The sequence below is a fragment of the Bos javanicus genome, chromosome 21, assembly GCF_032452875.1.
Source record: "Bos javanicus breed banteng chromosome 21, ARS-OSU_banteng_1.0, whole genome shotgun sequence".
NCBI classification, from domain to species: domain Eukaryota; kingdom Metazoa; phylum Chordata; class Mammalia; order Artiodactyla; family Bovidae; genus Bos; species Bos javanicus.
This window is the reverse complement of record NC_083888.1, coordinates 15,991,773-16,008,856: the sequence shown is the minus strand read 5'-3', so window position 1 is coordinate 16,008,856 and position 17,084 is coordinate 15,991,773. Positions and strand designations below refer to the sequence as shown.

Sequence of the window (17,084 nt, the reverse complement as noted above, 5' to 3'; positions counted from 1 at the left end):
TCTTTGAGTTTATTATCCTCAATGATTTGTATATAGAACTAAAGGGAGAACCTTCGAGATGATCACCCCACTCCCTTTATCAGATCCATTAGAAAGGGGGGCAGGCACAGCGGGTGAAGGGACCTGAAGGAGGTAACAGAGCGTTTAGGGGTGGAGTGAGGACTCATTTTTCCTCACTCCCAGTCCAGTGCTCTTTCCCCACCCTTACAAGTATCTCTTCTTGTTCTTAACTTTGTCTCAGAATTCAACGACTGTTTAAACAATTTTTAATAGCAATATGAAACTGAAAAAATCTGGCAAAGGAGCATTTAACATCTCTGGAGATTATTGGCTAGAAAAGAGAGTCACTGCTTAAATTAGACAAAAACATTTAGAAAGTAAAGTATCATAATGAGAAAACTCAAATATGAAACTGGGGGTGCCAATTTTCGGAACATCAAAATGCTGTAACTGAAAGAAATGTTTTGTTTGTTTGTCTTGGCTTTGTCTGCTTTCAGGAGCCTGCGTTTTCAGTCACTAACAGTTAATTACCAACGACGTGCTGAGCAGGCTCACCGCCTCCAAGCACTCAAGGAAACCTCAGGAAATCCGACAGCTATGCAGCTCCAGCTAGTTCCTTCTGTGGAATCAGGACTCATTCACAAACACTTCAAACTAAAACCTACACTGAAAATCAGTATGATTTCAGGTAAATCAGAGACTTCCTCACCAGGAAAGAGTGAGTAAATCTAGCCCAAGAAGCCTTCTTCCTATTGCTACCTTGTTGATTAAACCACACAGCTGGCCAGTCAGCTTTTGGGGAGTACCATGCCCACTTTAGGCAAGAAACAGTGTCAAGGACAGCAAGAGAAAGACAAATCGTGATCCTGGTGACAATTTACACAATGGGTCCCACAGTTTAAAAGTACGAGGAATCTTCTTTCATTTAAAATGTTAAGGATGGACTTCCCTGGTGGCTCAGTGACTAAGAATCCGCCTGCCAATGGCAGGAGACACGGGTTTCATCCCTGATCTGGGAAGATCCCACGTGCCGTAGAGCAACTAAGCCCATTTGCTAGAACTACTGAGCCTGTGCTCAAGAGCCTGGGAGCTGCCACCACCGAGCCCATGTGCTGCAAGGACCAAAGTCCACGCGCCCTAGAGCCTGTGCTCTGCAACCAGAGAAGCCACCACAGTGAGAAACCCGCAACTAGAGAGCAGCCCCCCGTGCACCAACGAAGACCCAGAACAGCCAAAAATAAACTAACTATAAAGCGTCAAGGGTTGTACCTGCCTCCACATCCCAGGACAATGCATATAACCATATGGGCTCATGGATTATCAGGCCTCCACAGCCACGGACTCCAGACTGGATAGTCCTGCCTGCCATGGAAAAGAGAGGCTGAGCAAGGCCGCCAGGACATTTCAGAGCTGGAGTTCGTGGCCTTCAGTGGCACAGACTCCTTCAAGGATCTGAGGGAAGCCAGGGACCGCTCTTTCCCAGAAACACGCGTGTGTGTGTCCAGTCAGTGGTTCTGGAGACGGCTTCACAACTCAGAGTAGAGACTTCTTCTTACAAGTTTTTGAGGAGTATGAAAAGCCCAAGGGTGGTCAGAAGTACGACTGAGGAAAGAATGGGAGACATGGCAGCCGTGAGTCTCCACCAAGGTGAGCCCCTCACCCCAATTACATAAGCAAGGGAGTGAAAAAATCGGTATTATCCTAGGAAAACTGTAGGAAGTTTTCCTTTCTACAGGCAAGCAAGGAAGGAAAGCATGGACACAGCCCAGTAAGAGGAGTCTAGGCAGCTCTGGTCTGGAGGGTGCGTCCCTGGGCTGGGGACGTGTGGCCCCAGTGGGACACCAAGGAAGCAGCAGGCCAGTGAGCCGGTACAAAGGGCAGAATCCACAGAAATGAGAGAGAGATAAAGACTACACGCTTAGAAACAGACAGGAGATCCAGAGCAGACGGTAGTGGTGCCTTGGCCTTCTCTTTGACTAGGTTGAGTCTGAAGTGTCAAGATGCCTTTCAGATGCTTAAAAGTCATCAATATTGAGAGAAAGACTGGCGCTAGTTTCATCTGCTCGAGTAAAAGGTGGTGAGAAAAGTGTGAAATGGAGAGGGAGCCGCATGGACGTGCCAAGAGGAAAGACACGCTGCTGGTGGTGCTCGTGCGGGTGATCCACAGCGGCAGGTGAAGAAACCGGGAGGCTGGCTGCGTGCAGACAGAAACAGCGCAGCAGCGAGCGCGCAGTCACGGAACGAAATAAATCAAAACCACAGGGAGACACTGCATCACACCCACCAGGATGGCTGTATTTAAACCACATACACACACACACTGTATTTAAACCACACACACACACACACACTCCAAAACAAACAAACAAAAAACCTCCAGAAAATAACCCATGTTGGTGAGAATGCAGAGAACTGAAACCTATGTGCACGTAAATTCTTAGGAATGTAAAAACGTGGAAAAAAGTACAGGGGTTCCTCCAAAACTTAAACAGAATCACCATACAACCCAAACCCAGCAGTTCCACTTCTGGGCACACACCGCAAAGAACGGAAAGCAGGTGCTCATATCAACATTCACAGCACCTCTATTCACAATAGACAAAAGGGGAAAACAACCCAACTGGCCATCAACAGATGAATGGATTAACAAAAGGTAGTATATACATGCACCGGAGTAGTATTCAGCCTTAAAATAAGGAGAGAATTCTGATACCTGCTTCCACATGGATAAACCCCAAAGACATCATAATCAGTGAAATAGGCCAGTCATGAAAGGACAAATACTGTGCAATGCCACTTACATAAGATACCTAGGGTAGTCAAATTCTAGAGCCAAAAAAACAGAACGGTGATTGCCAGGGACTGGGGGCAGGGGAAACGAAGAGTTACTGTTTATCGAGTACAGAGCTTCGGTTTGCAAAGACGAAAAAGTTCTGGACAGTGGTGACACAACAGCTGCACGACAATGTGAACATACTTAATGCCACTGAGCTGTACACTCAAGTGTGGTCAATGTTATGTATTTCCTTACAACAACAGAGTGGGTGTGCGGCAGTTCCAAGAAGCGAGCATGTTTAGAGAAAAGCTGTCGGGCAGCCCACAGCTGGAGGCAGCGCTGGTAATCTGGGCCAGATGCTACCAATCGTGGTCAGTGCCATTAACCAGAGGACAGAGTCCTCAGACATGAGTGTGGAAAGAATGTCAAAAGGGGCATCAGCGTTTTCGACCACATCCTGTACACAGTGACAGCAGCCCCAAGCAGATCATGCTCACGTGTGACAAGTACTGCGCTGAGTATACACAAGCAAGCCATTTAAGAGGCAGAAACTGGATTACAAAACCTCTCTCCCTCCTCCCGCCTGGTTTCAGAAACACCGGTGTGACCGATACATTTGCCCTCGTCTCAGGTCTGTTTTTCAACAGCTCCACTGTTTCTCACTCATACAATGAGATAACTTAAAGGCCACACACCCCGCGTGGCTCCAATGGGATGTTTTCAGAGCGCTTGCTACAGACCAGAGGAAATGCCAGGCCCTGATCATACTTACGGTAACACATCTCTTCTCACGGTAGTCTCCTTTCCAAAAGGTGACTGCTAAGACCCAGGTTTCTACATTACTGGGTGACAGACTGTTCTCTGTACCACTGACACTCTTTTTAGCCATCTTGAGCCTAGGCATAGCAGGAAATCTGATTGCCAGCAGAATGAGGAGATGGACCAGAAACGACAGTGTTGAGACTGCTAATAATTTGAGATTAAGAAGAAAACAAAGGAAACAATAAGGCCCTTTATCCAGGTGCTGCTCTATGGCATCTTTGAACTAATACCAAAATACAAGACTGGCAACTGATTAAACGGGTAGGAGGAGTAGATCAAAATGATTCTGAAATTATGTTTAGCAAGCAGTTGGAAATGAGGAAAACAGAGACTGTGCCATTAAATATCCACATCTTTTGGAGGAATATGCCACCCAAAACCACTTTCTGGCTCTGACTCCATTTGTGATTCTTTAGCTAAAAAACAAACTCTGTCCACATTGTATCTCCACGACAGTCAGACTGTGGACATTACAGGCTCCGAGCGTCCAAAGTTCTGGTGAGTTACAGTGCATACGGAACATGGGATGGGAGAAGTTGATGCAAAAAAAAATGTTGACCATCCTGGTAGTTTTTCACGCCTTTCATGAAGCCTCGGGTCCCTTGGAATGATCTAAACCACACCTAAACTGCGTTCCCATCAGTCAGAAAATAGAGCCGTGCATATTTTCAGTGGAGAGGGAACTGCCTTGTTTTTGGCAGTGTTTCCGCTACTGTTTATATTTGAACATCCTAATAACACAGCTCATGGTTACACCCAGCCTTCCCAGCCACTGCCTGTATTTACTTCCTTTGCAAATGTCTCAGGAGATGTAGCTGGAGTTACAAGGCTGAACAAAAGGAAGCAGAAACCCCACCATCCGGACAGGGGAGCCAACACTTGAGTCAAAAGTCTTTTCAGGGAATCAGACTGTAACTGAGCAGACAGGCAGAGCTGCCTTCAGTCGTCTTTTGCCTCCTAATGTCTTTTGTTTGAAGCGGCATGGAAGTGTCTTTGAGCAAGTAGACTTGTTAAAGGATGTGTATTTCCTGGAAGATGACGCTGGGCTTACAGACAAACTACTCCTGCGCTGATGAGGCCAGGTGGCCTGCCTGAACATCACGGATGGGAGGGGGTCGTTGTCCTCGGTACAAACTGTCACTCAGTGTCCACAAAACAGGGCTGCAAACCTTTTCACCATTCATCTGCTACTCTGACTTACTAGTTACAAAGTATGCTGTCAGTAAATCATCAGTAACAGGAAGAATCATGTTGTTACTAGTGGGCAATATTTTTGCAAGTACCCAAAGTAATAAAACTAGTGAAACAGAAATGGTCCCTGGGTTAAAGTCAGTAGCTGATCTAGGATTCTGACTTCTTTGTCTTTGGCATGCTAGTTTTGCAGCAAGTTCCTGACACTTGGTGTGATGTCCTCCTGTGTTAAGAACAGTCTCTTAATGTGATCATGAGTTAGCTACTGAACTGTGTTAAGACAAAGGCTCCTTTCACCAACTTGTGTAGGCTTTAGAGGGACTTCCCCGGTGGTCCAGTGGTTAAGAGTCCACCTTCCAATGTAAGGGACTCGGGTTCGATCCCTCGTCAGGGAACTAAGATTACCACATGCCGAGGGGCAACTACGGCAACACAACCACTGAGCAGACCTGCTGCAAACGACAGAGCCCGTGTGCCACAGCTAGAGAATCCCGCACAAGCAAATGAAGAGCTCTCTTCCTGCAATGAGGGCCCTGTGCGACCCCCAGACAAAAATACACAGATCTAGGCTTTTGAAAGGTGCTGAGGAAAATGGGCCTATTGATACCAAAGGGTGTCTGCCAATGATTCAGATTCTTCCGTATCCCATTCTGCACATGATTCATAGTTACTAGCCATTTACCTACCATAAGCAGCCAGAAGTCACACAGGCACGGGGGGATACTGTGAGGAGTGACACGTATGTATGTGTGTACTGGGACAGCGGAGCCAAGAACACTATTAACCTACTTTGCTGCTAAGTCGCATCAGTCGTGTCCGACTCTGTGCGACCCCATAGACGGCAGCCCACCAGGCTCCCCCATCCCTGGGATTCTCCAGGCAAGAACACTGGACTGGGTTGCCATTTCCTTCTCCAACGCATGAAAGTGAAACGTGAAAGTGAAGTCGCTCAGTCGTGTCTGACTCTTAGCGACCCCATGGACTTCAGCCCACCAGGCTCCTCCATCCATGGGATTTTCCAGGCAAGAGTACTGGAGTGGGGTGCCATTGCCTTCTCCGATTAACCTACTTTACTATTAGAAAAAAAAATTCAAGAAGAAGGTAAGATTTCAGTATCTATTGGGTTTGATGATGGGAAGCAACGGCTGATGTGAGGATAAAGACCAGTGTACCCAGCCTTGGGAAAAATCCCAAGGGAAGGCTTTGATGCAGAAGAGCTTCCATGAAAGTCACTGAACAGAACTGACGAAGGGAACGAGTCAGAATGCAAAGTCTCAGAAAGGAGGGGCACATAACAGACGATAGGATTTTCAAGTTAATTCACAGTGAATTATTCGGATGCCAGTGGGAAAGAATGGAGCTGTAAACGTTATGACACCAGAAGGACAGGGTCATGGTCCGGATTTTGTGATGACTATCCCAACTCATCTCTCTGTTCTTTACCCCAGCCATCCCAGCGCATTAAGCACAGTTCACATACCATGACGTGTTATGAACCCATACTTACAAATCTTAACAGATGAACTCATTCAACTAACAAAACTTACTGAGCATTTAACACAAATTAGGGACACTGTTTTGAGTGCTTAGACATAATGAATAGATTAAAAAAATTACAAACTCCTCGGTATATTAAAAAAAAAAAAATCTTCCACCGAAAAGGGAAGTGAGAACATAGCACATGGTCACTTGGGAACTTAAGTAGCTCACACATCCAATATAATACACCTTTAAAAACACTGATTTAAAAAACAAATTCAAAATGGAAAGAAGTGAGGAGGCCACTGCTGAATGAATTAAAAAAACAAAAAAATTGTGGGGGAAAGGCTGCTAACAATGGTAGATTCATATCTGAATTCAAAGTGCTGTAGAAAGAATCCCCACACTGGGAAAGAAGTGAATGACATCAACTTTTCATACTGAAAAAGTGGTAGCAGTTAAAACTTTAAAATATACATATAGATAGATACACACATTCATGAAATAAAAGTGTTGGCCAACTCAAAGAAGAAGTCTAGGGGACTAAGAAAGAACATGAGCTTTGAAAAGAATCACGTCTGGGGTTGCATCCTATTACCTAGGATGAGCTGTGAGAAAATTACCGACTATCCGAAAATGTTTTTCCCCATAAGATGAAACAAATACTAGGGATGTAAAGGTTAAGTGCCTGCCCACTGGAGACCACAAAGCCATTCCATCACGCCGGGCCTACCATAATGGCAGCCTGAGTGACTCCCACGTGCCAGAACGATCTTTTGAAAACATAAGTTGAGAAGTAACATACCCAAGCAAAGCAAACCCCTCCCGATGGCGGTCAAGGCCTGGCTCTTCCAGGCCCGGCCTGCTCAGCTTTCTCCCATCACCTCGGCCTCCCCCATCCTTCCCCGCCCCAGGACCTCCCCAATCCTTTCCAGAACGCCTTCCCTAGGTGCAGCGGCTGGCATCTTCTAATTCTCTGGACACCAGTTTTTCAAATGCCAGAACCTCAGAATGATCTCCTACCTGAAATGTCTCCCCATCGTGTGCACTTCTTACAGTGCACACTGTTTATATCCATCAAGTCACTTACAGTAATGTGTACTTTTTGTTTCTCCATCTGTTGCCTGTCTTTAAGCAATATGGAGACTTTGAAGACCCATGTGCCCCTTGGACCGAGCACCATGCCCAACACTGAACAAATCATTAATACTGTTTTTGTGTAGATCTCTCAGTGATGTGACCTTCTCTGTCTTCAAAGCAAAGAATCAGCACCAAAGCTGCCCATCTCATCTCAACCTGGAAATAGCGTATTTTCAGGACTTTTTGTGCTTCCTTATTTGTAATAAATGCCTGCTTTCTGAGAAGTGAAGTTTCTTCTACTGAAACTCTTTGGTTATGTAAAGGTTGTATGGTGCAAAAAAAGAAAAAAGAATACAAATACAGGCACATCCAAAAAAAAAAAAAAAAAGAGCGAGAGAGAAAAAAATTACATCCTTTATGAGCTGTGGCCTTGTGCGGAGAAAAAACCCAAAACATCACATCACTCAAGTCTTTCACGTTCCTCAGCCGGGCTCAGGAGACGCCTCAAACTCTTCTAGGAAAAGGAGTCTGGGGTGGGAGTTCAGGGACCACTGCTGCCTGACCAATCCTCTCAGATCAAGTAACGTATATAAAAGCATTCTGTTAAAACTGTAGAACAGCATCTGTGAAGGCAGTAAGCCTGTGCTGAGTTAGCTCCACTACTAAGGGCTCTCATGCCTGGGAGAGTGGAGAGTATTACGTATTTCAGCACGGTTTTAAATGCACCACATTCCTGTGACACTAAGACTGAGATTTTCTATCCTCCCTCTCCTCTTTCCCTTTTTTCCCCAGACAGGGAACATCATAAAGCATGCAAAGCGCTCAGTCATGTCTGACTCTGTGTGACCCATAGACTGTAGCCCGCCAGGCTCCTCTGTCCATGGGATTTTCCAGGCAAGAACACTGGAGTGGGTTACCATTTCCTTCTCCAGAGGATCTTCCCGACCCAGGGATTGAACACTCGTCTTTTGCATCTCCTACACTGGCAGGCAGGCTAGCGCCACCTGGGAAGCCCAATGTCATAAAGAGTCAAGCTCGTAAAGGTCCTAACAACTAGACTCTTCTAAACAAAGAAGGACAGAAACAACAAAAACAAAAACATCACTGTCACTTCATAGCGGAGCTCACATTTCAGAGGAACTAACATGAATAAGATCTTGGATCAAGTTCAAAATGCCAAGTTGCCCACTGCTCTGAGCCTCGGCCTGGCAAGTCAGAGCACCAGATGATGGAGATTATGGCGGACAGACGGCAGTTCCCCAGGATCGCAACCCCTCCACCCAGCCCCTCATCGGTGTCCCAAAGGGTGGTCTCAGTTCACTGGCATCTGTGTCTAGCTTTCTGAGCCATGCTTGGCCTCAATGGATGAGTGGAAAAAACGAGGGAGTCTCAAGTAATAAACTGAACTGGTCAATCAATGCGAAAGCACCCCTACCTCCCTGCCCGGAACAATACATTCCTCCTGTGCCTGCACTCCCCTGGTTCCACACCCTCATCAGCTCAGGTACTGAGGTTCTCTGGCAACCCTGAAGCAATTGGTTGGTTTCCAGTTTCCTCTGCCTTTGCCAGAAAATGGCTAAACTTCCAAAAAGTGCTCCCTGAGTCGTCCAACATTCCCAGACTCCCACCTTATGGCTGGAGGAGTTCTTACTAATTTTAGACTCAAGGATGCCTTCTGTGAGCAATTAGCTGGCCAGAGGCCCCGCCCCCATCCTGCTGAGACAGCCAGCATCACTAACGGGAGAAAACAAACACAGCAATTAACAGTCAGAGGCCAGACCTGTAAAGCAGTCAAACCAAGCCAAAACGGCCACTGTGCCACTTTGATAAACAGACTGAGTGGAGATCTTTCCAAAGGAAATAAGTACTATCTTCCCCCCAAGAGTTGTGAGAGAAAAAAAAGAACAGAAAGAGAAGAGAAAAAAAAAAAAAACTCAGGCAAAAGACAGACTGGGAGACAGAGGCAGACCGGGAGAGACCGACAGATAATGATGCCTCTACAGATGGGGCGTGGGGTGGGGACGCTGGGGACAGGGCTCTCTGGAAAAGAGCAACTGACGGTGAAGTGCTCCACCTGCGATTTACAAGAGTAGGAGGTTCTCTTGAGCAGAAGAACCCACTTTAAAGCAAGTAAAATGACGCTGACACCTAAGTGACTCGATGATTTTTAAGTCCCCATTGTTGCTGGTCAGATATTCTGCTGCTGCTGCTAAGCTGCTACAGTCATGTCCGACTCTGTGCGACCCCATAGACGGCAGCCCACAAGGCTCCCCCATCCCTGGGATTCTCTAGGCAAGAACACTGGAGTGGGATATTCTGCTAGGAACCTTAAAATCACCAACCCAACTCCACAATCCCCACTGTACACACACACACACACACACACACATGCCTCTCAGCTCTTCTCCCAGTACAGGGTGGCCAGGGCCCCAGCTACTGGATTCAGAGGCAGGAGGCAGCTGCGGGAGGCCCTTACCTTCAGCAGCACCACATCCACGGTCCTGTCCACCTTGGAGATGTCACACAGGCTGTAGCGCCTCTTGTGCCGCTCGTACATTTTGTCCAAACGCAGCAGAGAGGACACGAGATGCAGGGGCGGGACCCACCGTAACCTGGGGGGTCGGGGCGCTCCCGCAAGCCCCCAGGTCTGAACCTCTCGCGGGGAGCCGGAGGGAGTTTCTGCCGTCCGGACTCCTCTATGAAGAAAACCTCGAGGGGGTCAAACCACACAGGACCCCAAGTCCCTCACCGGACGGAGAACTTCCTGGCAGTGCCTGAGCCCCGGGGTGATGAACGCCCAACTCACAGTATCCACAGTAATCGCCCCTGGATGCTATACTTTAGTCAGATCTCGACGGAGAGAGAAGCACAGACTGTTTCCATCACGGGCGATAACTCCAGGAGAAAAATGAAGGCTTAACGGGCTACACATGCCGGCCAACGCACGTGGCGGGGAACAGCCCAGAGCAGGCGAGAAAAAATCCAGTATGTGCCTTGTCGGGAAAAGACAAGCAGAGAAGAAGGGAAGACAGCTCTACTTTGCAGGGATGGCAGGACAAAATTTTCTCATGAAAACCTCTTCTTGCTTAAAAAACAAAAGCAAGGAAAAGCAGTATTTCCTTCACAGGGATAAAAAAAAAGCAAGCAAACTGAAATTCTGAGATTCTGTTCAGAGAAAGAGTCTCTAGTCAGCCTCTTGCTCGCCAGGCAGCAGGGCTTGGTTCTGATTTCAGCTGAAAAGTCTAATGACAGCGGAGTGAAAGCAGGAAGGAAAAAAAAAAGAGCCCACTCCTCCCCCCCATGCTCCCTCCCTTCTGGGGCGCGGGCCCCTCTTCCCTCCCTCCCTCAGGAACGTCACGACTGGCCCTTTCGGCTCAGCACCAGCAGCCTTCGAGGCTTGAAAACCTAAAGGCAGTGCTGGGAACATGATTCATCCCCAGACGAAGAGGAGAAAAACAAAGCTTCCTTTTCCAGCCGGCTTCCTCCTCCTCCTCCTCTCCCGCTGCTTCCTATGAAACAGGCTCTGTAGAGCACCCCCAGCCGCGCCCCGGGTGAGGTCGGGGCGGCGTGGGGATGGGGGGGGTGGGGCGGGCATCCTGCACACCGCAGGCGAGCACGACACACTTCTCTGTCCCCCAAAGTCAGGGAAGTGGCCACTGCCCTGGGCGCACGCTGCAGCACCCTGCCAGGCGCAAACCAGTGATTTAACGTGAGAAAAATGCTAGCCTGAGCCTTCAGGGACATGTCTCCAGGACCCACAAGGGCTTACGGAAGTGGCCGGCAAGGCTTAGAGATCAAGAGGGCAGTTAGGTTTTTCTTTTTTTTTTGCAGAAAGGAAGGGAGTGATGGGGTGGGTGGGAGGGAGGGGTGCTTTTAGACCAGTGACGAGGAGAGGAGGAGAAGGGACCGGTGCACGGGCACGCGTGTCAGCCGCACTGGCGGGGCCAAGGGGAGCCCCTGGAGGGCCTTCTCCCCCTCTCGCGACCGAGCCCGCGGGGGCTCTGTCACTCCACACGCCCACCCTCTGGCCCCACCCTAGCCACGATCATCAGAGGCGGACCTGCCCCAGAACTCATCTTCTCGCTGGTGTCAGAAATGATCTGGATGGGAAAGGAGGAGAAAGAACTGGGGAGGACACGGGCGGGTGGGGGTGGCAGGGAGTGGAGATGGAAAAACTGAAAGGATGTTCCCCTTCTAGGAGAGTCAGGCTGCTGACGTTTCCCTCAAGGGGCCACAGGCGGAGTCCTTGGCTTGGCCCTGCCAGTGTGGGTGAGGGGGCTCCAACGCCACAAGCAAAAGGAGAAGAGATTTAATACCGAAATTTCCATCAGTATCTAACAGAGCTGATGGAGAGGCTTTCCAGGAGCAATAAAAGAGGCAGAGATGGGCTGGTGACTCACCATGCCCTCTGGCCAGGCCGTCAAGTGGCTGACCAGCTCAAAGGAGAGCGAGGCAGCAAACCCCACTAGGACGCACCTCCCTGCTCCCCCGGACACGCGGCAGCTGTGGCTCAACCAGCTCAAAGCCTGCAGCCCGTCCATCCCAGTCTCATCCACGGGGTGGGGCAGACGGGCCCTCCCCTTGCCCATACGCCCACAGCGAGCATCGCGCTGTGACGCTACCAACGTGGACAGTGAACCAGATGTTGCTTTTCATGAGTGACAATGGAAAACAGATGATTGGAGAGAGAGTAGAAAGCTGTAAATAAAATTCTAACTCGGGCTTACCCAAAGGGTGGGAACCTGGCCGGCGACTTACGACGACTTTGAAAACTATGTGGTCTAGGATACGAATGGAAAGATCCTTTAGGTTTTGGTGCAGGGGAAAATGGATGGTTTATTATCTTTCCTGTACGAACTTTCACCAAACTGTCACTCAGAACTCTCCCTCCTCCCCACAGAAAGACGGAGCCGCCTCCCCTCTGTCCTCAACATGGTTTATTCCCCACTGCCGCTCCCTTCTGTTTTAATTAGAATCAAATGTTTCCTGCTTCCAAGGTTCCCAGGCTTCTCCCTAGGGATCATAGATGCTTTAATCACCATAAAGCCTTTCTATTCCCAGTCTCGTCTAACTACTGACTTCAATGCAGATAATCTACTGATTGAACAGATACTCTGCATTCTGTTATCTGCATGTATGCTGCCTTGCAACAAAGGCAAACAAGAGAAACAAACAACAAAATCTCTGCCCTCAAGAAATTTAAAAGAAATCTGTTTCACAGTAATACAACTGTTTGAAATGGCTCAGGTTACCGTTTTGAGACAGTTTAATTTTTTTTTTTTTAATTTCTGCTGAGATGCTGGCTTTGCGCTACAGGCTGGAAATTGAGACTTCCTAGCTGCTTGGTACACATAAACATGTTAAGAGGATTTGGAACTGTAATTGCGTGTTCTGTTCCTTCTTGGAGAACAAATCCTCTGGGCAGGGAACACATGCCCTGGGTGGGGAACACGAGCCTGCTTTGCTGTCCCTCTGGATCCGTTCGATACTCGCCACAGAAGACAGAGTCTGCGGTCCTGCGCTTTCGTTGTTGATCTGACAGTTCCAAGTTTTTATCAAAAACATCTGCAACTGCCGAGCAGTTATTCTGTTAGGATTTTGAAACTCAGAAACCAATCGTTTTATTTCCAAATCAAAGCTGAGACCTATGAAGCTTCGTTTTGAGGATATGTCTCTTTTCCTTTAATTTTGGGAACTTAAAGAGTAAAATACGTTTATTATTTACAACCTCTTTTCACAATAGTAATTATTCACAAGATTACTTATATCTCCCTCCATCCCACACTCCAGCCACAACAAGGAGGCCTCAGTTCAGTTCAGGCGCTCAGTCATGGGGACTGTGTGACCCCATGGACTGCAGCAGGCCAGGCTTCCCTGTCCACCACCAACTTCCGGAGCTTACTCAAAGTCAAGCAAGGAGGCCTACATTCTTCAATAGAAGCAACCAGTGCTAAAAGTCTGTTCATACCACAGGCCTGATGTATCTTAAAGATTCCAGAAAACAAAGTATAAAAATATTTTTATGAATTTTACTTTAACTAGAGCGTTTCTGTTCGTGAGTTAAATTTTCCTTCGATATTTAATTCCAAGATCTAACACCTTATCCAAATTATTTAAACGTTCTTATGGGTCAGCGCTATTTGGCTGCTTTTTAGTGAGGGCAGAACCCTACCTGCAGCCCCATAGCAAAGTTTCTGAAATAGGACACCATCTAGTGGGTATATTGAGGACCCAAACAGAACACAAAGGCCAGTAAACATTGTGGTCAGAGAGTGGGGTGTCTGCTGCTGCTGAAACATCTGTTCTGTAACCTCAAAGTTTGAACATACAGCAGTAGCCTGTCACTGGCTCGAAGACACACCAATGATCAATTTAACATATTTATGTGTCTCTGCAAGGAGCACAAGGTGAATATGAAAGGTTCTTTCCATCCCTAGGTCTGTCGCATCTCACTGCGCACCCTGGGATAATTAGACTGACTCTTGGACCTAGGTTTCCAGAACTGGGGAGTGAGAAGGGCTGGACACTAGGTCATATCTGAAGTTCCTTCTTGATCGGCTATGGTCAGCCCGAGACTAACAAATCTTTATCACTTGCCAAATAACTCACAGGATGTGGGTGCAGTGGAGAAAGAAAAAGGAATTGAGAAGTTCTCTCAAAACCTGTTGTAGAAAACATGCAGTGTATTCTTGCATAATTATATTTCTCACCTCCACTTTTCACATGAAATGAAAAGGAAGGAAGCGACTAGCAGAGTCGTCAATTTTCACGAATCTATGATTTCATTAACTTAAAAATAGTCATCAAGACCTACAAACTTGTTGGTGGCAAAATTTACTAAAATACAGATAAAACATTTATACTGTTTTTTCTTATTAACAGCCTCCACTTGAGCAACTCCAGACTGTTTAAACTAAGTCTGCTTCATATAAGATACCTGAGTATTTGAGAGAAGATGAGAAGGATTTATAGCAACTGTACTGCGCCCACAGAGGATTTCCTTTTCCATTTCAGTTTGGGTGTTTGATCAAGCGCTGCTGATCCAGGAGAGCAAGGCAGAGGCCCCCTCCCCTGCGTTTCTGCCACGCCCAGCTCTGGAGGTTGCAGGAAGGTTAAAAGAGGAAAGGGGACTAGGAAGACCTGGAGGGCGGCGACCAGCCAACCAGCAATTCTACCCGGCAGTCCCTCTGCTTTAATCCTTCCTCACCTTTTCCAAGAAGAAATGTGAACACAAGTTAGTTGATGGCAGCAGCAAGAAGCAATTAAGATGGAAGAGAGCAAGACAGAGCTTTAGAAACGTCTCTTCACCAACCTGTGCACCTCACAGGAAAACAGGTCTCATGGAACAAGCACACAAATGTTAAATTTTACTAAAATTACCAGCAGCTTGATGATAGAAAAGGAAGAAGGAGGGGAGAAAGGCAGACATCCAGACCAGATTTCGTCTGGAAAAGTGGTGATGGACAATGTAACCTCTAGGACAGGTCTTCTGGAGGCAAGACTTATTAATAACATTTACTGAGTGCTTCCTGTGTGCCACCTGCACCCACATGTACCATTTCGTTTATTCTTCATAAAAAGCTAAAGGGTGAAATGTCACTGTCTACTTTACAGATGCAGAAAAGTACCACCGAGTTTAAGTCGGGTGTATCAGGCCATGTGGGCTTCCCTGGTGCCTCAGTAGTAGAGAATCCACCTGCCGACGCAGGAGACACAGGTTTGATCCCTGGGTCAGGAAGATCCTCTGGAGAAGGAAATGGCTACCCACTCCAGCATGCTTGCCTGGAGCATCAACCTCATGGACAGAGGAGCCTGGTGAACTAAAGCCCATGGGGTCGCAAAGAGTTGGACACGACTCAGCAACTAAACCACAACGAGGTCACACAACGAATGAGTCTACATTAAATTCGATTTGAGAAATTTTTCTTTCCACATGCATCTTATTTTGCCTTGAGTAATCCCCTAAACTGAAAGAAAGAACTCTCAGGGAGAAAACGTAGGTCAAAGTTTCAGGAAACAAAACTAGAACTCACTTCTCGTATCACTGGCATTCTTTTTTTTTTCAATCATTGGCATTTTCACATCTGATTTTACAAAAATGAAAAAGGACAAAAAAAGACTATTTTTTCAATAAAAATGACAAATGGTTCCTAATTTTAGAAAGTACCGGTAGAAAAAGTGTATTATTACACTAACTGGACTCAACTTCTTTGCCATCGTTTTAATACTTGACGTTTAGTTTTTTAAATAGCTTCTCACTATGTTAATGTTACAAAAATCAGAATGCACACATCCAGCGTAGAGACGAAGAGTTTTACTGACAATTGTCTCCAGGTCTCCTTCAGAATGAGTGGCTGTACTGTTCTCAGTTTTCCTCTTGGGAACAAACATGAAGTGAAGTGAAGTGAAGTGAAGTCGCTCAGTCATGTCCGACTCTTTGCGACCCCGTGGACTGTAGCCCACCAGGCTCCTCCGTCCATGGGGTTCTCCAGGCAAGAATACTGGAGTGGACTGCCAGTTCCTTCTTCCCGGCCCAGGGATCGAACCCAGGTCTCCCACATAACAGGCAGACCCTTTAATCTCTGAGCCACCAGGGAACAAACACAAGTTACTTCTTATGGCAGCTTCGTGGTTCCCACAACTGCTCCCCATGCTACAGGGTACCCGACTGAGGGCCCTTCAGTTAGTGGGTGTCCTTTGTGAGATGTGAACACCAAGACAAAAACCCTCTGGTGCTGAGTACACTGGGACGACTAAGATCAAACTGCCTTTCTTTTCAACAGACATACCACACTGCTAGACAAATATAAGCTTGTGGTGAAGTAAGTCACTTCCCACACCTTTTTGTTGGACATATCAAAACAGGCCTCTTCTATACTATAATCACGAGATTTTACTGTAAACCCCACTTTATACATTTTCCTCTTTAAAGTGTACTAGGTATTTTGTAAACATTTAACATTTTTAGAATTTTCAAAGGGTCCCAAAGAATGTGGCTTTAAAATACATTAATATTTTAAAAACCTAGACTGCTACAGATGCCAAAAATGGCAAGTTTAGTATCAACAGCCATTTAAACAAGCAACAAATTCTACATGGAAGAATACTGTTGTGGTCGCTACAACGTCTCATGAGCCACTGTCCTGAATCTTCAACAAGCTTTTTGAAATTAGTTCAATCATGAGACAAATATTCACTGAACACCTATGTTTGGCACTGAGAATATAATAGAGAACCAGACGGACATTAAATAGTAAAAACAATGTGTGTGAGAAATGCCCGACTAGAGGACTCCCAGGCTACCATAAGCTCATCTGCCTTCAGATGGAGCATCAGCGTCTGTGTCTGGGGCGCAGGAGAACAGCTGGGATGGGCACACGGATGATGGAAATCAACACAGAGGTGTGACATCGAGGAGCCAGAGAGCAAGAGTGGTAAACAGAGCCCGATGCTGCGAGAAAGTCAGGTCATAAGAGAGCGGGGTTCTGCTCTGTGAATGCTCCATGGACCCTGGTTGGGGAGAGCAAGTTCTGGGGCCGTAGTGGAGTGAGGAAGGCTGAACTGCAATTTCTTTTGAATGTCTACCATTTCACAGGGGAAATTCTAAGTTCTGTCATATACTCCACTTCCTCCAGTTATCTCGTGAGACATCTTACTCTTCAGACAAAGTGCCTTAATGAATCCTTAAAGAATGGCTGCTACAGGATGGCTAACCTGGGAATACACTTTAGTGCGT

General features: G+C 46.9%; 1 protein-coding gene across 17 annotated transcripts in view; it reads right to left on the bottom strand.

Moving 5' to 3' along the window:
* AKAP13 (A-kinase anchoring protein 13) overlaps positions 1–17,084 on the bottom strand; it is a 324,322-nt gene that overhangs the window by 102,914 nt on the left and 204,324 nt on the right. Inside the window, exon 1 of one of the 17 annotated variants that reach the window (XM_061394334.1) lies at positions 9,825–10,612. The exons of the other annotated variants lie outside the window; for them this stretch is intronic. Within the exon in view, the coding sequence (XP_061250318.1) occupies positions 9,825–9,905 (81 nt within the window). The 5' untranslated portion in view covers positions 9,906–10,612. Of the gene's footprint in view, positions 1–9,824; positions 10,613–17,084 lie in introns of those variants that run through there. 17 annotated transcript variants of the gene reach the window in all.